This window comes from Miniopterus natalensis, chromosome 10 (assembly GCF_054644295.1).
Source record: "Miniopterus natalensis isolate mMinNat1 chromosome 10, mMinNat1.hap1, whole genome shotgun sequence".
NCBI lineage: Eukaryota > Metazoa > Chordata > Mammalia > Chiroptera > Miniopteridae > Miniopterus > Miniopterus natalensis.
This window is the reverse complement of record NC_142090.1, coordinates 4,223,425-4,245,685: the sequence shown is the minus strand read 5'-3', so window position 1 is coordinate 4,245,685 and position 22,261 is coordinate 4,223,425. Positions and strand designations below refer to the sequence as shown.

Here is a 22,261-nt window from a genome sequence, read left to right as displayed (position 1 = left end):
TTTGCAAAGAGCCTTCCTGTGGAAAACCAGAGTTAATCACCGAATATCAAGTGAAATGTGCTGTATGCAATGTAAGTTTTATTTTCTACCTTTCCTGCATTTCCCATTCATCTTAGAATCTTGGTCCAACAAGCCCCCAAAACTCTTCTGTTTGCATTGGGCATTAATTCTTCTTTTCTAAGATCACAACTGACCAGTATTTTACAATCCTTAATGGATTTTAGCCTGTCATAAAGAATAAAAGGCAATTATTTGAGCAAAAAAAAAAATGAACCGCAGTCTGGAGACACAGACTAAGGTAGTAACCCAAACTGTTCCACCAAGACAAAGGGGAGGGGAGGTCGTTTTTTTATCGTGAAAGTTCCCGCCCAGGTTCTCAATTAGGTACTTTTTTTGGTTTGTCTGTTAATCCTTGCCAGAGGATATTTTTTCCATTGCTTTTTCAGAGAAAGAGAGAGGAAGGAAGGGAGGGAGGGGGGGAGAGAGGAACATCAGATTGAAGAGAGCGACACACAGACTGGTTGTCTCCCACCACAGGCGCCCCAACCTGGGGCAGGGAGCAAACCTGCAACCCAGGTACGAGCCCTTGACCCCGAGGGAATCGAACCCCCGACCCTTTGGTGCTCCGGCAGACGCTCCAACCACTGAACCACACTGGCCAGGGCTCAATTAGGTCCTTTTTATGTGAGGTGTCAAAGTCGTGCCGTTCTGACAGGACAAGGCAGGTGGGAGTCCGTTGGTGGGAGATGAAACCAGGGTTTCCCTGCAGAGGCTGACTCAGTGCAAAAAGCAGGGGAACAGGGCGGGGCACAGAGTTCAGGCTGTGGTTGTGCCTGGTGTAGAGCCAGGAGCCCGTCAGCAAATGGCCGCTAGGTTCTTTATTATTTATAAAACTTGGGCCCTCGGTTGACCACGGGGAGCCCATCTCAGTGGATAAGTTCCATCTTGGGGTTCACATCAAACGAATCTTTCTTCTCAGGGTCCACACTAGGGACCCTCTTAATGCCTTCAGTGCTCATTTGCAAACTGTCTGTTAGGTCGCGTTGCTTCAACAAGGAGGTTCACAATGAACGATGCCATCTACTGATTTGGTCCCTTGTTACCTTAAAGTAACACATCCTAACCTGGCCCCAAATTCCAGAGAAGGAGAAGGTATCAGTTTTTAAAGTGGACCTGCCCAGGTGTGTAAAGCTTAGGAGGGAAAGTATTAGTAGAGGGAGAACAGAAGTGTGACCAAGGCCCCCTTCCTCCTTGAAGCCCACCCTGGTTCAGGCACCACTGAGCTCCCTGTTCTGTGAGTTCCCCTTGTACCTGTTCATGCAATAAGCGTGTGGTAAACCCTGTGCTCGGAGCTTTTTGAGACATAGTCCCTGTCTCAAAAAGCATCACATTCTGTTGACTCTACCTTGTCAATCTTTTTTTTTTTTTTAATATATGTTTATTGATTTCAGAGAGAGGAAGGGAGAGGAGGGAGAGAGAGAGGGAGAAACATCGATGATGAAAGAGTTGTCATCCATCGGCTGCCTCCTGCAGGCCCCCGACTGGGGATCGAGCCTGCAACCCAGGCATGTGCCCTGATTGGGAATCGAACCCCAATCGCCTGGATCCTAGGTCAACGCTCAACCGCTGAGCCACACCTGGCTGGGCTTGTCAATCTTTTTAAAATTTAATTTTTTTTATTGTCAGTATTACTGATGTCCTCCAATTTCCCTCCCTTCGCCCAGCCGCGCCCCCCCCCCCCCCTTTCACCACTCTATTGTCTGTGTCCATGGGCTATGCACACACGCATATAGATTCTTTGGTTAATCTCTTCTCCTCCCCTTCACCCCCCTCCCCTCTGAGATCTGTCCGTCTGTTCCATGCCCCTGGACCTACTTTGTTCGTCAGTTTATTTTTTATTTATTTTTTAAAATATGTCTTTATTGATTTCATAGAGAGGAAAGGAGAGGGAGGGACAGAAACATCAGTGATGAGAGTCATTGATCGGCTGCCTCCTGCAGGCCCCAGACTGGGGATCAAGCCTGCAACTGGGGCATGTGCGCTGACTGGGAATCGCACCCTGATCGCCTGGATCCTGGGTGGACGCTCAACCGCTGAGCCAGGCCCGGCCGGGCCGTCAGTTTATTTTGTTCCTTAGATCCCACACGAGTGAGGCCACGCGATACTTGTCCTTCTCTGTCTGGCTGCCTTGTCAGTCCTGCCCCTCTGTCCTGTCTGTCGCTTTCCCACTCACTGCAGCTGCCCCCAGTCAGGTCTCACTGACTCTTGCTGGTCTCACCTAAAAAACCTTCTAACATATATATCCCTCCATCCCAACAACAACAAAAAAGCATGATATGAACTCTTCTTAGGTTAATATTCCGAAATCACAGCTAGAATCAGGTCACCCTTTTGCTCAAAACTCTCAGCTCCCCATTACGCACTCAGTAAAACCCAAACCCCTTAGCCCGACCCCAACCTCTCTTTCCAGCCGCACCCCCCAGTCTCCCCTGCTCACACTCCGCCCTCTGGCCAAATAATGAATCGGCACATATTTGCACAGGCCCATGATGTCTCCTATTTTGGCCGAGCCGCTCCATCAGAACGCCCTCTTCTACCTGTGCAGAGGTCCAGTTCAAAAGTCACCCCCCAGAAAGCCTCCCCAGTGTCCCACAGCTAACTGTAATTATTCTCTGAATTCTTTTAATTTTTTTTTATCTATTTATTTTATTTGTTCCTTTTGATCCCCATATCCTACTCCTCCCATGGGCGAATGTGACTCCTTTATTTTATTTTAAGATTTCTTTTTATTGCCCTGGCTGGTTTGGCTCAGGGGTTAGAGCGTCGGCCGGTGGACTGAACGGTCCCGGGTTCGATTCCGGCCAAGGGCACGTACCTTGGTTGCAGGCTCGGCCCTGGTTGGGGCGCGAGTGGGAGGCAACCACTCGATGTGTCTCTCTCACATCGATGTCTCTCTCTCTCTCTCTCTCTCTCTCCCCCACTCTCTCTGAAAAAGCAATGGGAAAAAATATCCTGGAGTGAGAATTAAAAAACAAAAAAAAAATTAAAACAAAAAAAGATTTTTTGGGTTGATTTTTCTGGAGGAAGGGAGAGGAACACTGATCTGAGAGTGAAACATCAATCTGCAGCCTCCTGAATGTCCCCCACTGGGAATCGAACCAGCAACCTTCTGGTGCCTGGGCGATGCCCAACCAACCGGGTCGCTCCAGCCAGGGCAGTGATGCCTTTAATGTGTAACTTTTGGTTTCTACATGTTCTGGTCTGTTTTGTGTACGTGCATTTTTAATTTGCATAAATGGTATTGTCGTAGGGTCTCATTCAGTTTCTTACATTTTCCACCCGGCACCGTATGTTTAAGGTCAACCCACGTGACCACTGGTATATAGAAGCCGACGTCCCCAGTGGCTCCCCAGTGGCTCCCCAGCGCTCCCTGGGGCGCCCGCCCCCCCCTACTGCCTTCCGGCAACCGACACGCAGGCTGTCTGCAGCCCTCAACCCGCACCCACGGGGTCCCCCCCACGCGCCCTCTTCTCATCCGCTCTGCGTTCAAGTCCCTGTCCCTGCCCCAGGCCCCGCGCCGCCTCCGCCTTGCTCCCAGGAGGGTCTTCTCGACAGCCGGCGAAAAACACCCGACGTGAGCACTTTGTTTTTTTTTTCTGCCAGGACCAAGTTTTATTCTAAGCAACAGCCAAGTCATCGAAGGGGACACTCACACAGGACCCAGGAGCCCACTCCCAAGCAAGAGCGCGCAGGCTTCGGGGGCTCGGGGAGAAGAGCGCCGGGCGCCTCCCCTCCATCGCCTCTGGAACAGTCGCGCCCAGGACTAGGTGGGAAAGTGTGTCACCTGGACGACCTCAAGGAACAACTGGTCTGGCAGGAACAAACTCAAATACAAGCTGATACAAGCCGAACAACCTTAAGTAACAAAGGAGCCTTCTACCCTGCGAGGCTGGGGATGGAAGGGGAAGAGAGCTGTGGGGAGACGCCCGAGCCCCGAACTCTCAGCTCCTCATTCTCAGTGGGGGCCTTGGGGTCCCCCCCGCTGCCCTCCCCCTCGTGGTCCTTCTGATTCAGTGAGCCCCGTCCCAGCGCGCCGAGACCCCTCACAACAGGGAGCCCGTGCTGTGCACCCCGGTCGCCGGGCTAACGGAGCGCGCGTGGGCTGGAAGAGCCCCAGAGACGGTTCCCTCCCAGATGGCAGGCCCGGTTCCATGCTGGGAACAACTTCTACGACTTGGGAAATTTAAAAAAAAAAAAACAAGTGTTGGGCTATATTTTATTAAAATTAACTAAAATCTAACTCCAAAAAGGTTCTTCGGAGCAGGGCGAGCGGTTCATTTAAATTATTTCTTCTACTTTATTATTAACAAGGAGGCTACAAAAGAGGAGGAATGGGGGATTAGGCTTCCCAGAGCTCTGCCGCACACCTGCTCACGCCTTTGGCCTGACTCCACCCCGTGGGAAGCCCTGAAAAACCGGGACGGACCCTCAAACCAGCCCCAGTGCACGAGCGTCGGCGCGGACGGGAAAACACGAGACCTGAGGGCGCCGAGGACCCGCGGACTCAGCAGCAGGGCAGACGGCGGGGCGGGCCTGGCCCCGGCCCCCCCACGCGGTTCTGGGGACGGGGCGGGCCTGGCCCCGGCCCCCCCACGCGGTTCTGGGGACGGGGCGGGCCTGGCCCCGGCCCCCCCACGCGGTTCTGGGGACGGGGCGGGCCTGGCCCCGGCCCCCCCACGCGGTTCTGGGGACGGGGCGGGCCTGGCCCCGGCCCCCCCACGCGGTTCTGGGGACGGGGCGGGCCTGGCCCCGGCCCCCCCACGCGGTTCTGGGGCCGGGCCGGCCTGCCGCTCGGCCGAGGCGAGGCAAGTCGAGGCCACGCCCCTCGGGAAGCAGTCAGTCCGTCCCTGACCCCGCCCAGTGTCTCTTCGGGGGACCCACCCAGCCCCCTCGGCCCCCCGGACAGGCGAGGGGCCGGCGCCCCTACAGCAGGCCGTTGGGCCTCCCCTGCTCCAGGGCCAGCGCGCCGCGCTCCCGCTGGTGGATCTTCTGGTGCTGCAGGAGGTGCTGCTTCTGGACGAAGCTCCGCTCGCACTCGGGGCAGGTGTAGGGCCGCTCGCCCGTGTGGATGCGCTGGTGGCGCACCAGGTCCGACGGGTGCATGAAGCTCTTGCCGCAGTAACCGCAGATGAGGGAGCTCCGGCTCTTCCTCCAGGGGATGTGGCCGGGCAGGGCCACCAGGCTGTTGGGCGAGAACCTCTCCTGGACGCGCGGGCCGCCGCTGGGCCCCTCCTGGGCGTGGCTGCGCTGGTGGTTGGCCAGGTTGGCCTTGCTGCTGAAGCTCCGCGCGCACACGTCGCACTGGTGCTGCTTCGTCTTCTTGGGTGGCGGCTTCAGCAGCGGCCTGGGCCGGAGGCTCTCCTCGGGCTCCGGGGCGGTGGAAGGCTCCCACGCCGCGTGGGTCCGCAGGTAGGTGGCCAGCTGCTGCTCACAGCGGTAGCTGAGCTCACACTCGGGGCAGTCGTAGGGGCCGAAAGCTTCCCTGCTCAGCTTCAGGCCCGGCCCGCATTCCGGGCCCAGCGGCGCGGGCCTGATGGATTTCTGCTTCGGGGGGCAGCCGAGGCTTCTGTCGCCGCTGGGGTCTCTGCCGCCCTCAACAGGCTCCTCTAGACTAGCGTCCCTGGGCTCGGATTCCAAGAGGCCGGGCCCGCCCTGCGTGGCCCAGAGCTCCGTCTGCTCCGGGCTCAGGAAAGTCTGCTCCTCGGCGGGGCCCGGGAGCTCCCCGGGAAGGTCCTCAGAGCGCTCGGGCGGGTACTCGATCTCCTGCTTGATTACAACCCCTTCTGCTGACAAAACCAAGAAAACAAACAAAGGAGATCACATTCTGGCGCCTTCCGAGCTAAACAAACACCTGTGAATCCCAGAGGGGCCCAAATGGAAGGAACAAGGGGGTAAGAACGGCCTGGAGAAGGGTGAGCCTGCCCGGGCTCCCACAGCCGGAGAGCGAATCCCGCGCTCAGGCGGGGACGAGCGCCCTGGAAATCTGAATATATTATTATTATTACCACGGAACAACGCTGTAAATGACAGCTCTCCAAGCTTGTCCACAGACTGGATTCGATCTCTGAAAAACGGCTAAATACACTGAAAACTGTACTAATTTAGGAGTGTTAAAATAATAAATAAGAAAGATTAAAAAACAAAACACAAAAAACTAAACCTATAGCTTAAAAACTCGCGCATCCAGCTCTGTGGTCCCTGCACATTCCCCAGATCACCGGACTTACGAGTGCTTTCCCTGCATCTCTCCCAGTCAGCTTCACCCCAAAGCTGTGACCAACCCCCTCCTCAGCGCCCTGTGGGTTTCCACAAATGTCTACCATGCACTCTCCTCTGCAGGGCACGAATCCCAAGGATTCCGCATAGCGGGAGGGCGTTAAGACCCACACATAAATAGGTGGGCTCATGATAAGCATAAAGGAGCCTAGAATAAATCAATGCCGCACGAGGTTACTGATACTCGGTGTTTGGCTGTTTGCAGTGGGAAAGCTCACTACAGGCTGCGGGGCGTGGGGAGGGGAGAAGCGGAATATTCTGGAGCCACTCACCTGGGTGGACACCACCAAGGCCCTCCTCCTCCAGGTCTCCCAGCATCTCCGTACCCAACTCGGCTTCTCCTTCCGGCTGGCCGAGGACCTCTGGGTTGGAAACGGCACAGTGTGAGCCCGAGAGAGTAAAATCTCATTGCACGCCAGTCATCTGCTGATCAGCAAGGTGACCAACGTCAAGGGGTCGATATTAAAACTTCATGAGGTCCGAAGTATTGTTCCTGTCACTTTCCCCTAGCAGTCTGGCACGACTAGAAAACAATGGTCCACTGGAATTATGCATTCGGCTGACCGCCCCCTCGGTGCTCCTTCATTAGTTATTGTGGCTCAGCGGTCAGGCGCGGAGCCCGTCGCTCGTCTCACCAAGACCACTGCACCCTCCCACGTACGTATCTACTTCCTTCCAGGTACCTAACGTCACCTGAGCTAAAGCACTGCAAGGTAAGGCGGGCGCGTATCCCACGCCCGTGACAGACAAGGTGACAGCCACTAGCAGAACACATGACGCAGCCGAGGTCACAGTGACTTCTCTGACCCCCTTGGCTACTTTCCTGTCCCCTCCGCTCTGCTTCAGTCCCAGTGGCCTTCTTAACAATCCTCCAGGGACCTAGGTTGTAAAAGATTTTGTCTACCAAACAAAATGCATTTATAATATAACAGCTAATATTTTGCATATCAAGATATATACATACCTATTAAGCAGCACTTTCTAATCGACACAGAAATAAATACTGACACCACGACTGGCTGTGATTCCAGCCGTGTGCCCGGGACAATTTTTGGTTAGCCTGTCCTGCCTGTCTCATCCCAGGTAACGAAGGATTCCTTATCAGATAGGCTTAAGTATTAGCATCGACCTAGGAGCCAGGAGATCGAGGTTCGATTCCCGGTCGGGGCCATGCCCGGGTTGCAGGCTCCATCCCCAGTGGGGGGCCTGCAGGAGGCAGCGATCAATGACTCATCATTGATGTCTCTCTCTCTCTCTCTCTCACCCCTCCCTTCTTCTCTCTGAAATCAATAAAGATATATTTCAAAAAATAAAATAAAATCAATAAAGACATATTAAAAAAACCCCAAAAAACAAAACAGCATGAGGAACCCCAGCCATGATATACTATAAAGCATATGGTGACGTCTTTTTTTTTTTTTTAAAATATGTCTTTATTGATTTCAGAGAAGGAGAGAGAGAGAAACATCAATGGTGAGAGAGTCACTGATCGGCCGCCCCCTGCACGCCCCCCACTGGGGATCGAGCCTGCAACCCAGGCATGTGCTCTGACCAGGAATCGAACCTCGATCTCCTGGATCCTAGGTCGATGCTCAACTGCTGAGCCACGCCAGCCAGGCCTGACATTTTACCTATTAGTAAATATTATCACGATCTGGCCCTGGCCGGTGTGGGTCAGTGGTGAGAGCGTCGGGTGCCGCACCGAAGGGGGTTCGATTCCAGTCAAGGGCACCCGGGGCGCATTCGGGAGGCAACCAACTGATGCGTCTCTCTCACATTGACGTGTCTCTCTTCACCTCTCTCCCCCTCCCCATCGCCCTTCCACTCTCTAAAAAATCAATAGAAAAAATATCCTCAGGTGAGGATTAAAAAAAATAAAATAAAAAAGATCTGACTATGTGAGTACAGAGAAGAAAGGCCGGACACCACGACCTCTCCCAACGCCTGCGTCAGCCGAGGGCCTGGGGCCTCCCCACTCCCAGCCCGGCCCAGGCGGGGAACTGCGGCTGCCCGGGGGAACCCGGGGGGAACGGCTCTTACTCAGGGAGACCAGCGTCTCGTAGTTACTCATCATGACGTTTCGGTACAGCTCCTTCTGCCAGTCCTCCAGGTTCTCCCACTCCTGCTCCGAGATGCAGACCCCGTCGCTCTCCAGGGACCGGGACACCTGGAATCGCGGGCGTCACACAGTGAGCGCTGGCCGCCAGGGAAGAGCCCACGGCTCAGGGTCCCGAAGGAAAGAAAGGCCTACCTTGGGGGCCTCGCCCGCGCCGCCCGGGGGCAGCCGCAGGACCCAGAAGTTCCTGCTGCGCAGCAGGTTCTCCATGTTCTCCAGCCGTCTCTGCAGCAGCCCGTATTCCTGCAGCAGCGTCCCCAGCACGGCCCACTTGCCCTCCAGCTGGTTCCCGAACTCCAGGGTCGTCTTCTCGAAGTCGGCCAGCTTCTTCTCGGCCGTCTCCATGCGTCTCTCCAGGCTCTGCAGCTGGGCGGCCTGGGCCTCCATCCTCTGCTCCACGGCCTGCAGGGCGGCCATCACCGTCTGCAGGGACAGCCCCTCGGCCTCGGCCTCCGGCTCCGGCTCCGGCGGGGGCGGCGAGGGAGAAGCCAGAGGCGTGGAGCGGCGCTTCCTCTTGTGCTGCAGAGCCAGACACGGGCCGGTCAGCCGGGGTCCTTTCCAAACACCGAGGGAAGAGCGCCACGGGCCCCGGGGGCCAGCAGCTCTCGGAGCCACTAACTAGCTTCTCCTTCTTTTTAAAAAAATAAAAATCAAAATCTTTATTGATGTCAGAGAGAGGAAGGGAGAGGGACAGAGAAATAGAAACATCAGTGATGAGAGTCATCGATCGGCTGCCTCCTGCAGGCCCCCCGCTGGGGATCGAGCCCGCAACCCGGGCGTGTGCCCGACTGGGATGGAACCTGTCTCCTGGATCCCAGGTCGATGCTCCACCCCTGAGCCATGCCGGCCGGGCCAGCTTCTCCTGTTTTTAATTTAAAAAGTATGTTCTTTTGTATTCTGATACTGCAAATTACACACTTATATTACAATAAAAAATATTGAAAAATAGGAAGGAAAGAAGGAAGGACAGGGAGGGAAGGTTGTGTAAAATACCACCATCCAGAAAGAAGCTGTAAGGATGTTGGTGCATTTCCGATACGCTTTTTTCAACAAAACTGAAATCACGTTGTACATGTGTTTTGTTACCTGTGTTTCACACGTACATATTGTGTGTCAGGATTCTTTTTTTTTTTTTTCTTGGTTAATCCTTACCTGAGGATATTTTTGCTGGTGCTTTTCAGAGAGAGTGGGAGGGAGGGAGGGAGAGAGAGGAGGGGGTTGGGGAGAGAGAGAAAGACAGGGACTGGCTGCCTCCGCAGGCTCGGCACCGGCCTGGCGGGGAGCAGACCCTCCATCCAGGTACAATCCAGGTGTGTGCCCTCAGCTGGGAATCGAACCCGAGACCCTTCAGAGCGCAGGCTGACACCCTAACTAGCCACTGAGCGCGCTGGCCAGGGCAGGATTCGTTTTTAAAACCAATTTCTTTCTATTTGAGTTTTTGGGCTATTTGTGATATTCTGCTGTGATAAATGATATACTTTACGTCTACTCTCGGCTCCACGATCCTGCCAGGCTCCGCAGACACTCGCGTCAGCCTTGCGGAAACCTTCCAGCAGCTCCTCCTGGTCAAGGTTCCCGAGCAGGGCTGCAAGGCTCCGCCCGCTCGGCTGGGCCCCATGGCAGCGGGTGTAAGGGAGCAGCACCCTCCACGCCCTTCACAAGCGCTCACCGACGTGATCCAAGGCCCCCGACTCCCTATTTTCACGGTCTGTCCCCCACCGACCATCCTGTCGGAAAATCACTGTGGCTGAGGCTCAGCATGGCTGAGACCCACGGCTGGGGAGCCTTCCTGAAGCTGTCCTCTCAGCCCCAGCGCAGGCTCACGGTTCAGTCCTAACCCCCTAGCGTCACACCTTCTCCGGGCACGCTCTATTCAGGGCCGCTTCTCTTACGGCGACAGTGACGACGCCGAGCCCGAGGCACTGAGCAGAAACAGGTTCACTGGCCACTCCAACTTCCCCTTCAGGGAACCACCTGCTGAAGTCCCGTCCGTTTATCTTTTGGGTTCTCTGACTTTCCCCTCCTGTCTCCTAGGATTTCCGTGTAAATTCTGGGTACTGATCTTTATCGGTTATATATGGTGCAAATACCTTCTCCTGACTTGTACCTCGCCTTTTTTTTTTTTTACTCTGTTCAGCATCTTTTTTGTTGTTGTTAACCTTCACCCCAGGGTATTTTTTGGGTTGCTTTTCAGAGAGAGAGGAGGGGAGAGAAAAAGAGAGAGAGAGAGACACTGATGTGAGAGAGACACGTCGATTGGTTGCCTCCTGCACGGGCCCCGCCTGGGGCCCAGGACTGAGCCTGCAACCGAGGCAGGTGCCGTTGGCCGGAATCAAACCCGCGACCCTTCAGTCCACAGGCCATCGCTCTCTAACCACTGAGCCAAACCAGCCAGGGCACCATTAATTTTTCAGAGTGGAAGGGAGGGAGAGAGGGCGGGGTCGGGGGTGTACAGAGAGACAGAGACAGAAAGAAACATCGACGTGAGAGACACATCGATCGGTTCCTCCAGCACGCGGCCCAACCAGGGCTGGCACTGAACCTGCAACCTAGGTACGTGCCCTTGACCGGGAGTTGAACCCTCGACCTTTCAGTGCCTGGGCTGACATGCCAACCACTGAGCCACACCAGCCAGGGTTTCAGAATCATTTGATAAAAAGTCATTAACTTTAATGGGGTTGAGTTTTACCATATCAGCTACTTTTATGGTTTGACCTTTCTTGTCAGGTGTAAAAAGAAAAACCTAGAACCCACAATACAGTCTTTTAAACACTTTATAGCTTTGACTTTCCCATTCAGGTGTTTACCTCAACTAGAACTCGTATCTGTGCATGGTGCAAGGCCCAATTTTCATGTGGGGAATCAACAGATCTAGCACCACATAATGAAACATCCATCACTGACCCGCTGATCTGCTCTCTCTGTCATAAGCTAAGTTTTCTTACATATCAGTCCGTTTCTGGCATCTCTATTCTGTGCTGTGGGTCAGTTTTTCTAGTGCTTCACCAATATTTCCGTCTTAATGACCACAGCTTTTTGAAAATCACCGATATCTGGTAAGGCAAATCCCACCTCGTTTTACATGTTGACTATTTTGGGCCTATTGATAGTATAAGTTGAAAGGTTCACAAAAATATCTAGAGATTTTGTCTGGAACTGCCTCGAATCCATAGGTAAATTTGAAAAGTGACATCTTTAGGGTGAAATGTTTCAATCCATGAACATACTATACACTCTTCTTTAAAGGCTGTTTTATATATATATATATATATATATATATATATATATATATATATATATATATATATATGTATGTATGTATATATTCCCCCCCCCAATATTTAAGTGTATTTCCAAGTGCCTGTTCCAATCATCAATTGCTGTACAACAAATCCAAAAATTTAGCAGCTTAAGACAAACCACCTATTTTGCTCCTGAATCGGCAATTAAATGAAGGTTTGGCAGGGACCGTTTGTGTCACCAAGAGCAAATCACAGGCAGGCAGGCAGGCAGGCACTGCAGTCACCTGAGGAATCCCAAGCCACATGGAGAGGGCGCATGGTGACCGTCTGTTCAACGGCCCAGCTGAGGTCCCAGCCCACAGTCAGCACCAACCTCCAGAACACACTTTCATTACTAGCAGGGTTTTTAAAATTTGTGGGTTTTTTGTCTTTTATTATTTTTTCCAGCATCATTTGTGCTCTCTATGCCCTCTGCCACCCTGCAGTTAGCACACTGCTGTCCACATCCAAGAGTCCTCTTTTTTTTTTTTTTTCTCAATCCCTCCACCTTCCCCCTTTAAAAAAAAAAAAAAAAAGTGTATTGATTGTAGCGAGAGGAAGGGAGAGGGAGAGAGAAAGATCAATGTGAGAGTGCAATATTGATCGGCTGCCTCCTGCACACCTCCCACCAGGGATCGAGCCTGCAACCCAGGCATGTGCCCTTGACCGGAATCGAACCTGCAACCTCCTGATGCACAGGACGCCGCCCAGCCAACCGAGCCACACCGGCCAGGGCGGTAATAGGGGTTTTTCTTGCCTTTTCCCTTTCTTCTTCATCAATCTCTTTATACATCAAAATTATATATATATATATATATGGGAAAATTAATCATATCCTCTCTATATGTGCTGTCCAATATAACACAGCTACTAGAAACATGTGGCTGTTTAAAGTTAAATGAATTGAAATTAAATTAAAAAAATGTAACCTCCTCAGTCATATTAGCTACATTTCAAGAGCTCAACAGCCACATGTAACTTGTAGTTGCTACACTGAGCAGCACAGAGAATATTTCCACCATCTCAGAAAGTTCTACCAGAGGTACTACACCCTTACTAATTGTTTTCTGCTTGACAAAATACTAAGGCAATGTTAAAATCTTCTACTATGGTAGTGAATTTTCCTTGTACTTCTGTCAACTTTTGTTTTATATATGCTGAGGCTACATAATTAGGGGCATATAAGATTAGAAATGTCATACCCAGCTGGTAAATTTGGTCTTTTGCCATTATAAAAATAGCATTAGCCCTCTATCTCTAGCAATATGAATATAGTTAAGCCAATTTCCTTTTGATTAGTATTAACCTGATATGTTTTCATATCCTTTAGCTGTATCTGTTATACACCATGCAGTTCAGTTTCCCCATCCTGCCCATGTTTTCTTTTAACCTGATCATTCGGTCCCTTTACATTTATTCTAATTGTTGATGTATGTTTATTTTCCACCTTTGCTATGTGATTTGTCCCATCTTTCATCTTCTTTCTTGCCTTCTTTTAGACTTTTTTTCTCATTCTATTACCCCCCTTTTAATTTGTAAGCTATGCAGCCGTTTCTAGTCTTTCAGCAACTATCCTAGAAATTACAGGCAGCATCCCCGCAGAGACTTCAAACACCTGAATTCTGATCGTCTCTTCCTTTTACATCAATGATGCCATGTATTTAAACTCTGCCTTTGTTTTTAACTCTCCAAGAGATTACTATTTTAGCCAGTCAATATTTGTTTAGATTTATCCATTTAAAAAAAACTGCTTAGGAGAGGGAGAGAGAAAGGGAGAGGGGGGGAGAGAGAGAAACTAATTGGTTGCCTCCCTTACACACCCCAACGGGGGATAGAACCCGAAACCTGGGTATGTGCCCTGACCTGGAATCGAACCCGAGACCTTTTGGCGTATGAAACGATGCTCCAACCAACTAGGTCTAATTTTGTTGCCCATTATTTTTACTGGATTCTCCTCATAGTTTTTCATTGTTTGTTTAGTATTTTTTTTTTTTTTACTGTGAATTCCTTTTCCTGGGAATTTTATCTATGAGAATTATTTAAAGTCTGAGTTAAATGTAGACTCCTCCAGAGAAGATTCATGTTTATTTATTTATTTTTTGATAGACAGCTGGAGGTTCTACTTTACTCTATTTTGTTAATCCTCACTTGAGGATATTTTTTCCATTGAATTTTTTTTTTTTTTTTAAGAGACAGTGGAAGGGAGGGAGGGAGGGGGACAGGGAGGGAGAGGAAATGAGGAGAGAGAAACATGGATCACGTTATCAATTGGTTGCCTCCTGTGCTCGCCCCAACCTGGCCAGGGATGGAACCTGCAACCCAGGTATGTGTCCTTGCCTGGGACTTGAACCCGAGACCCTTCCAGCACTCAGGCTGATGCTCTAACCACTGAACCACACGGGCCAGAGCCGGAGGTTCTACTTTAAACTAAATTCTCCGCTTGAGGTTTCTTGGACCATCCAGGTCATATAAATTCAGGCAATAAACCCACTTGGGAGTCACCAATTTTCAAGGGGCACCTTGCACCCATCTCTCAGCACCAAGGTTTGACATATGTAACTTTCTGTGCAGTCACCTGGGGGTAAGAGCTTGCTTTCAGCTCACCTTGAATGTTGCCCTTTGAAGTCTCAGCTTTAGGAGATTCAGGTAGGAGGCTTCCTGGACTCTCACCTTAGGCTCCGAGTTTTGTCTTCTATTTTCTAGGCCCCTTGAGGCCATAAACACTCAGGTAAGTGTTCAGCAAGAGGTTCCAGAACCCTCCTTACCTCTTAAGAGCTCCCTCTTTCACTTAGTTTTTGGGCTCCAAGTATTCTTTACTAACATACATTTCAAATATATTTGTGTTTTCTCCCCCAGCATTTTTATTTATTTTCATCATGGCACCTACTCGGCCACACTGTTAAATGAGAGGTACAGAATCCTCATTGGAAGGGACAATGTCTGAGAACGGAATTACGCCCAAAGGCAATTTAAATACATTCTACAATGACAGATCCATACGTTACTGAGGGCGCAGTTGTGAATTTTGGAGGCTCTTTAAGGCTTCCTTTTAACAAGATCTGCTGATGACAGGCAAGCCCCTGTGCCCTGACCAGTCAGGAAGAAGTCCTCTGGAAGTTAGCAAACTTGTCCTTCTGCCTCACTTTACTACTAATTCAGTACTGAGAAAAAGCCAACTGTTAGATTGTATCACCTTCGTGAAAGGAGTCAGAGGAGGTAAACACTGGAAACATTTGTATCCTGTCCTCGCAGTTCAACTGTAGCTTCCTTGAGAGCAAACACTGTGCTCTCCAGGCCTCCACTCCTTCCCCTCTTCATTCTCACCCCTTCCTCCAAGGATCAAACAGCCCTGGCCACTGCTGTTCCTCTCTCTCTCCCTCCTCTCTCTCTCTGTAAAATTAATAAAAACATATCCTCCGGTGAGGATTTAAAAAAAAAAAAAAGAAACAAAAGAATCAAATACAGTGCATCTTGTTAGCCCTCAATTCTCATGAGACCTCATATGATTTTGAAAGTGTTTCTAGACCATGAAATGCTCGGGGCGCATATGGGAGGCAGCAGATCGATGTTTCTCTCTCACATCAATGTTTCTCTCTCCCTGCCTCCCTCTCTCCCTTCCTCTCTAAAATCAATAAAAACATATCCTCGGGTGAGGATTAAAAAAAAAAAAAAAATCAATGGGTAAAAAAAAAAAAAAAAGAAAGAAAATCAATAGGTAAAAAAAAAAAGAAAAAAAAAAAAAAGAACCGACCAATGAACGCTTAAATAAGTGGAACAACAAATCGATGCCTCTCTCTCTCCCTTCCTCTCTCTATCTAAAAATCAATAAAGTAAAAAAAAATTAAATTCCAGCCCCTCTCCCGGCCGAGTGTCGCCCGGATACGCCAAGGTTGCAGGTTTCGATCTCCCCGTCAGGGCACATACTAGAAGCAACCCCATGAATGCATAAATAAGCGGGACGACGGATCGATGTTTCTTTCTCTCTCTCTCTCTCTTCTTTTTTTTCTTTCTCTTAAAATAAAATAAAAATTCCACCTGCCCTTCCCATAGCGCATCCTCTGCTATTATCAAATTCACCACTACTTTCCGAGAACGTGCGAAATGTCAGAGCGGGCGGGGACCTCCGAGACTCCCAGCAACTCGTCCCACACGCTCGCCGTGCAGCGGAGCAAAGGGAGGCCCAGCGCCGGGGCGCCGGCCGCCGAGTTGGGGCTGAAATCCAGTTTCCTGCCTCCCTGCCCGGGATTTTCCTCTGCCCCGGAGCTGGGTCCTGCAGCGGGGCCGGGGTGGGGGGGGGTGCGGACACCCGACAGCTCCGCAAACAAAACCCAGCAACTCCGCGGCGAGCGAACACCTGTCCCCGCGGAGAGGGCGCAGCCCGACTCCAACCTGCGGCTGCGACCCGGGCACAGAACAAGTCCGTAGCGGGACAATGTGGCAGAGGGAGCCGGCGGGGCACAATGGCCGAGGGCGAGCTGAGCTGGTCGCCGAGAAGCAACGAGCCCCCGAGGTCCCGGGAGCACCCGGCGGGGGTCCCCGGAGCACCCGACGGGGGACCCAGAGTTTCCAGCCCCGCGCCACCTCTCCAGCCGGGAAACGGGCTCTCTGCCGGCACCGCGGATAAAACGCCAGGGGACCGTCACCGACCCCAGAACATGGGACAAGCCTCCGAGAAGTTTCCCGGCGCTGGGGCTCCGGCCCGACGCCGAGGGGACCGGACCCGGGGCGGGCAGAGCTCCGGGGTCGCGGGTCCGGTCGGTGCTCACGGGTGGCGGCAGCCCCGGGGGACACCCCGCCCCGCCCCGCCCCGCGGCTCCGCCATCCCGGACGCGCCCCCGCGCCACGGAAGGGGGGGGAATCCTTACCCGAGCCGACGCCGATTCCGCCATGGCTGCCAGTCGCCCGTCCACGGCGGGGCCGCGCCTGAGCTCCTCGGACTGCGCGCGGGTCCGCGGGGCGGCCCTGCCCCTCCCCCGAGCCTCCTCCGGCGCCGTGTTGACACAAGGCCAAGACGGGCGCCGGCCGCGCGTCCTCCGCGCGCGGGATTCCCACCGCGCCCCCGTGCGGCCGGAGGGCGAAGAGCAGCTCCGCGCTCCCTCCGAGCGCAGCTTTTTCCCCCCACTGATGGAATTGAAGGCAAACCCACGACACTTTGTGTGCTTGTTGTTGTTGTTGTTGTTGCTACGTGCCTGGCGCTCCGCTAGGTGCTTTGAGAGATTCCAAAATGTATGACACTCAAGACTTTGCTCTGAGGGGGAGAACACGTAATCGAGTTTGGGGGAAAATGACATGGTCCCAAATGGCAAGAGGTTTTAATCCAACATTTTGCTTTTGAGAAACTAGAAACACGCTTCGCATCTCAACGGTGTGGGGTCAGGTGCCCAGGCCAACGCACCCGTAGCCTATTCATTCTAGTAACCACATGCCCTGGAAACCCCCAGATGGCCCTGATTTCAATTATTTAATAACCCCGTGCACATGCTGCACGTGAAACGATGCTGTGGAGTTCTGGAATCAAAGTTGCCTAGTTTGTGCTACATTGTCTCTGCAGGGACTTGCAATGAACTTCCATTTCCAATGACAGATGTGAAGCGCTTCCCTGAGAACTAAACTCATATGTTCACAGGACTGGGTCCTTCTTGGCATGCAAGGCTCAGGTCAGACTTCACCTGTTCAGAGAGGCCTTCCCTGTGCACCCTGTCTGCAGCCCAACATCTTCCTCCATCCCAATCCTCAGTCTAGTTGCCCTTCTCGAAAATTTTTTCATAGCATTTATCACCATCTGAAGTCACCTCATTTTTTCATGTTTATATGGTAATTAATTATGTGTTTCTTTCACTAAAATGTCCCCCCCTCCACAGAACTTCCATTTCTTGCACACGGAAGTGCTCATAAATATTTCTGGGTGATTGAATGGTGAATCAGCGAGTAAGGCTAGGAAAAGTCACCTCCAAAAGAAGGCATGATATCCAGGGCAACCAGATTGACAGGAGATTGATCGAGTCATTGGTATATTTAAAGATGGGGCCAGGTGGAGAAAACTAGTCAGCCATGGAGATACGTCCAGGGTCTGACTTACTCTCTCTGCAGATACAGAAAATAATATCTCTGGCGTGGTTCAGTGGTTGAGCATTGACCTATGAACCGGAAGGTCAGGGCACATGCCCAGGTTTCCAGCTCAGTCCCCAGTAGGAGGCATGCAGGAGGCAGCCAATCAATGATTCTTATCATTGATGTTTCCCCCTTTCCCTTCCTCTCTCTGAAATCAATAAGAAAAGAAAATGTCTTAAGATTGTGCAGACAGACATATCAGGACATAGGACACAGAGGTCGTTAAAGGGACTCACACTCTCTATTCCATTTCTGTGTTCCCCGGGTAACCTTATGCTGGTGCAGGCCGCATGTAGCTATTGGGAGACAACATGCAGGTCAGGCTGATGCAACTGTCCAGCCCACCCCTGGAAATTATTAAACTGACAGTCTGGCTTATCCATCAGTCAGTCTCTTGTGAGTCAGCATGATTCAGCATCCCTGACTCTGAGCCTGGAACTCAGGAAGAATATTTAGATCAAATTTCCAGTGTGCAAAGGAGGAAGCACCAGGCACCGTTCTGCAGTGTCATGGGCTTTTGGAGATGGTAGCACAGTGAGTTAGAAAGCGAGGGCAAGCCCTAGCCGGTTTTGCTCAGTGGTTAGAGCGTCGGCCCGTGGACTGAAGGATCCTGGGTTTGATTCCAGTCAAGGGCACGTACCGAGGTTGCAGGCTCGATCCATGGCCCCGGTCAGGAAACATGCCCGAGGCAACCAATCGATGTGTCTCTCACATAGATGTTTCCCTCTCTGTGTATCTCCCCCTCCCTTCCAGTCTCCAAAATATCAATTGAAAAAATATCCTCAGGTGAGCATTAAAAACAACAAATAAATAGTGGGACCAAGGAGTGAGACCAGCACCCACCCCCATTTACTAGATGTGGACCTGGGGCACCTCCAATTCCTCATCATTAGTGGGAAATAACAGCATGCATTTCAGGGAGTTGTGCAGACTAAATGAGTTAGTTCAAGTCCAATGCTTATGGTACAACCTGTCAGTTAAGAGCTCAGACGTGCTCATGATTGCTTTATTGCGTCCGGGCTCCCTCACGCACTAAGTGGTGTGGTTCATGCTCACTCTGCCTCAGTGTCCTCCCACTGAGCATGTGAACACCATATCCAAGGGCTGCTGATGGAATGAAAAGAAATGACATTAAATAAAATGCGTACGTAGCTGAGGCCTGGCGTATGGCGCTCGGTAACAGGCAATCTCTCATTTTGGTTTGTCTTTGCTTTGGCGAGGTCCTAGCCTTGAACTGCAATGAATTCACCAAGATAAATGACTCCTTGTTGTCTCTGAGAAGCCACCCATTTGTCCTTTCCCAATGGCACTCAGATCTTGACACATGCCTTTGAATAAACTTTTTCTTTTTTTAAGGAGTTCAAGTGGCGGTGGCAAGATTTATTAAAGCGAAAGTACACTCTCGGAGGGAGAGAGCGAGCGAGCGGGCTTGGAGAGCAACTGCTGAATTAACTGTTACATGAGGGTCACAATTATTCCCATCGGCGGCGGTGGTTTCAAAGAAGCCAATATACTTTTAGTACCTGTATCCTGCCATCTGTAGAATGATTGAAATAATGCAGAGGCCCTGGCTGGGTGGCTCAGTGAGTTAGGGCGACCTCTTGATTCACCAAGGTTTTGGGTTTGATCCCCGGTCAGGGTACATATAAGAATCAACCAATGAATGCATAAATGATTAGAACAACAAACCGATGCTTCTCTCTCTCTAGAAATCAATAAATAAAAACAGAAACAGGAAGAATGTGACCTTAGATATTATCTCAACCACACCCTCATTTTTAGGGACAGATATTTTGAATCACAAATATAAAGTGCTTTAAAATATTTACCTTGACCTTTAAATTTTCTATTGTCAGTGTGATTTATAGCATATGTATTAGCATATAAATGCCCAAATATTTTTTATTCAAGGAGTTTAGAGGCCACAGCTTTATTCCACTTAGTAGAGACCCTTTTTATTCTGTTCCCCTTACTATTCTAGTGTCCGGATGGCAGGGACCATGTCCTTTGTGTACCTTTTCTCAAAAACAGAAACAAACAAACAAGCCCGAGGAGCAGGCCTAGCACGAACATGCTTGGCTCACGCCGCACCCCCGCTGTGTGTGTGCAGCGGACATCTGATCTTTGTCAGCTTAGCACTTCTCCTTTCCTCTGGGCCTGTCACCTCATTCCCTTTGGGGACTTCTCCGGTTCTGGAAGGACATATAAGCAGCTCTCAGTAGCCCTGGCCGGGTGGCTCAGTTCGTTGGAGCATTGTCACGTACACAGAAGGTTGCGGGTTCGATGCCTGGTAGGGGAAGGTACCGGAGGCAACCGATCAATGTTTCTCTCTCAAAAAAAAAAAAAAAAAAAAAATCAATGAAAACATATCCTTGGGTGAGGGTTTTTTAAAAAAAGCTCTTAGCAGTGGATGCTTCTCAACAGAGGATCAGTTAGGAAAGAGTTTCACTCTTCATTGTGTCTTTTTTTTAACCATTTGAATTTTTACTGCATACATTATTTTTAAATTAAAAGTTAATTTTAATTAACACATTATCAGAAGGAAAAGAAAAATCCACCCCAAAGCAGGCCCTTCAGAAAGTGGACTGCAGGGTACAAACGGGATCCTTGCTACCTGGGAGAGGTCCACCTTGAGTGTCATCACCTTTGATCAGCTGGGGACAGGGCTCACTCCGGGACCCTCCTGGGGCACCAGTGCTGGAGGCTGGGGTGGCTCCTGGTGCCCTGGGACCCACAGGACTAGGATGCAGAAACCAGATACTAAGTATCGGCCCTCTAACTTGCTGAGTCACTAAACCTCTTTGGGAATCAGCTCCTTCAGGGCAAAATAGATACACTTGAACTACATGCTCAAATGTTTCAAACCCATGTCTCAATAGTGATTTCTCCCCCAGTCTTTATATTCTTTAACAGCCAAAAAAAAAAAAAAAAAAAAAAAAAAAAAAAATCTGTTCGTCTTATTTTCAATGATTTAGATTATGAAAAGTTTGATCTTCTGCATATGCCTTTGAAAAGCAGAACACTGCCCCCTCCCCACAAAACACTGGATTAGAGGGTCCCTTCTGCTCTAATAAAACTCCAGCGAGCACGTCTGTTTAATTTCTCAACTCATTTCCTTAAGATCTGCCTCCTTCAAAAAGAATGAAGGGGGAAATCCCAGTTGGTTGGATTCCAGTCCCATGGAGCTTTCCTGTACGAAGCCACGCTGCAGAACCCTGGGCCTTGTGAACACGCAGTCTGCAATCTGGACACCTTTTATTTAATTTCAAGAATTCCCTTTGCATGGCAAAAAGGGGTCTGGGGAAAGCCAAGCGGCGCAGATGAGGGAGGAAGCAGAGCGCTCACAGATGCGGTGCCGGTTGCTGGCTGCCCACTGTGCTCCCAGCTGGGAGAGGAGTGGGGTGGATGGGCGGAGCAGGAAAAGTCATTCTCGACACAAACAAGGGTCTTGGGGCCTGCCACCCCACCCCAGTGCCTGGCCATGCAAGACGCAGAAATGGAGACGGTGGCCCCTCAGGACCATGGAGCATTGCACCAACACAAGGGAGTCCTTTGGGCGCCTCCCGAGGCGCCTGCGGGGTCTGGAGCAGAGGAGGTCTGTGTCCATGTCCATTATCATGGTCAGTTAACAGATAGCACCAGTTGGGAGGCTCAGGGCAGGAGAGAGACCGAGGCTCTCGGCCTCTAGCACCCACGCGCCTGGCCCTCCTGGGAAGAGACTCAATTCCTGGATGGTGGCCCCTGCAGCGAGAGCCTTGCTCTCACCCCCTTTCCTGGGGAAACTGGAATAGATCGGGGTGAGCTCTGACCCGGGGCACCAGCTGCCTCTGGAGGGCCGGGTCACTGCCATGCAGTGACAAGATGTGCTGCACCAGATTGAGGGACTGGAGGTGGGAGGGACAGGCTAAGGGACCTGGGCCCAAAAGTGCCCACATAGGAAGAGCCTCTCCGGGGCACAACCTGGGGGCTTTCTGTAGCCAACCTGCTCCCATTCCCAGGAACCCCACGAGCTGCCCCGGGTGGCTTCTGATTATTTTTGGTGGGTCAGGGGAAAGGGAGAGGAGAGAGACCAGGAGAGGCCAGGCCGGAGAGGTCTGTCTCAGACATCGGAGGTAGGCAGCGTGTGTGGTGGGGGACACTGCGCCGGGGGGCAAGGGCCCTGGTCCCAGCTCCGCCGCGCTCTTCTGTGGTTTGGGCTAAACCATGTGACCTACATACACCTCCCGTCCTCGCTTACCGAGCCAGGCAAACCCTGCCCCACCTACCACGGAGGGATAGGCCAAGGGTGAAAAGAGATAACGGATAGAAAACACGTTTTAAAAAAGTACAAAGCGCTGTTGCAGCGCGAGGCAGTGCGGTCGTCGCAGAGGTGGTGCCCCTTGGCGCATCCTCAGCGCGGCCACGGCTCCGCAGCGTC

General features: G+C 51.4%; 1 protein-coding gene across 1 annotated transcript; it reads right to left on the bottom strand.

The window, feature by feature from the left end:
- Window positions 1-4,983: 4,983 nt before the first annotated feature.
- Window positions 4,984-16,667, bottom strand: ZNF212 (zinc finger protein 212). Its single transcript, XM_087820952.1, has 5 exons — window positions 16,599-16,667; window positions 8,588-8,971; window positions 8,377-8,503; window positions 6,609-6,698; window positions 4,984-5,843 (listed from the first exon to the last, which is right to left on the bottom strand). Exons 1-5 carry the CDS (start codon window positions 16,620-16,622, stop codon window positions 4,984-4,986), a joined length of 1,485 nt encoding a protein of 494 aa, XP_087677078.1. The 5' UTR covers window positions 16,623-16,667.
- Window positions 16,668-22,261: the final 5,594 nt, after the last annotated feature.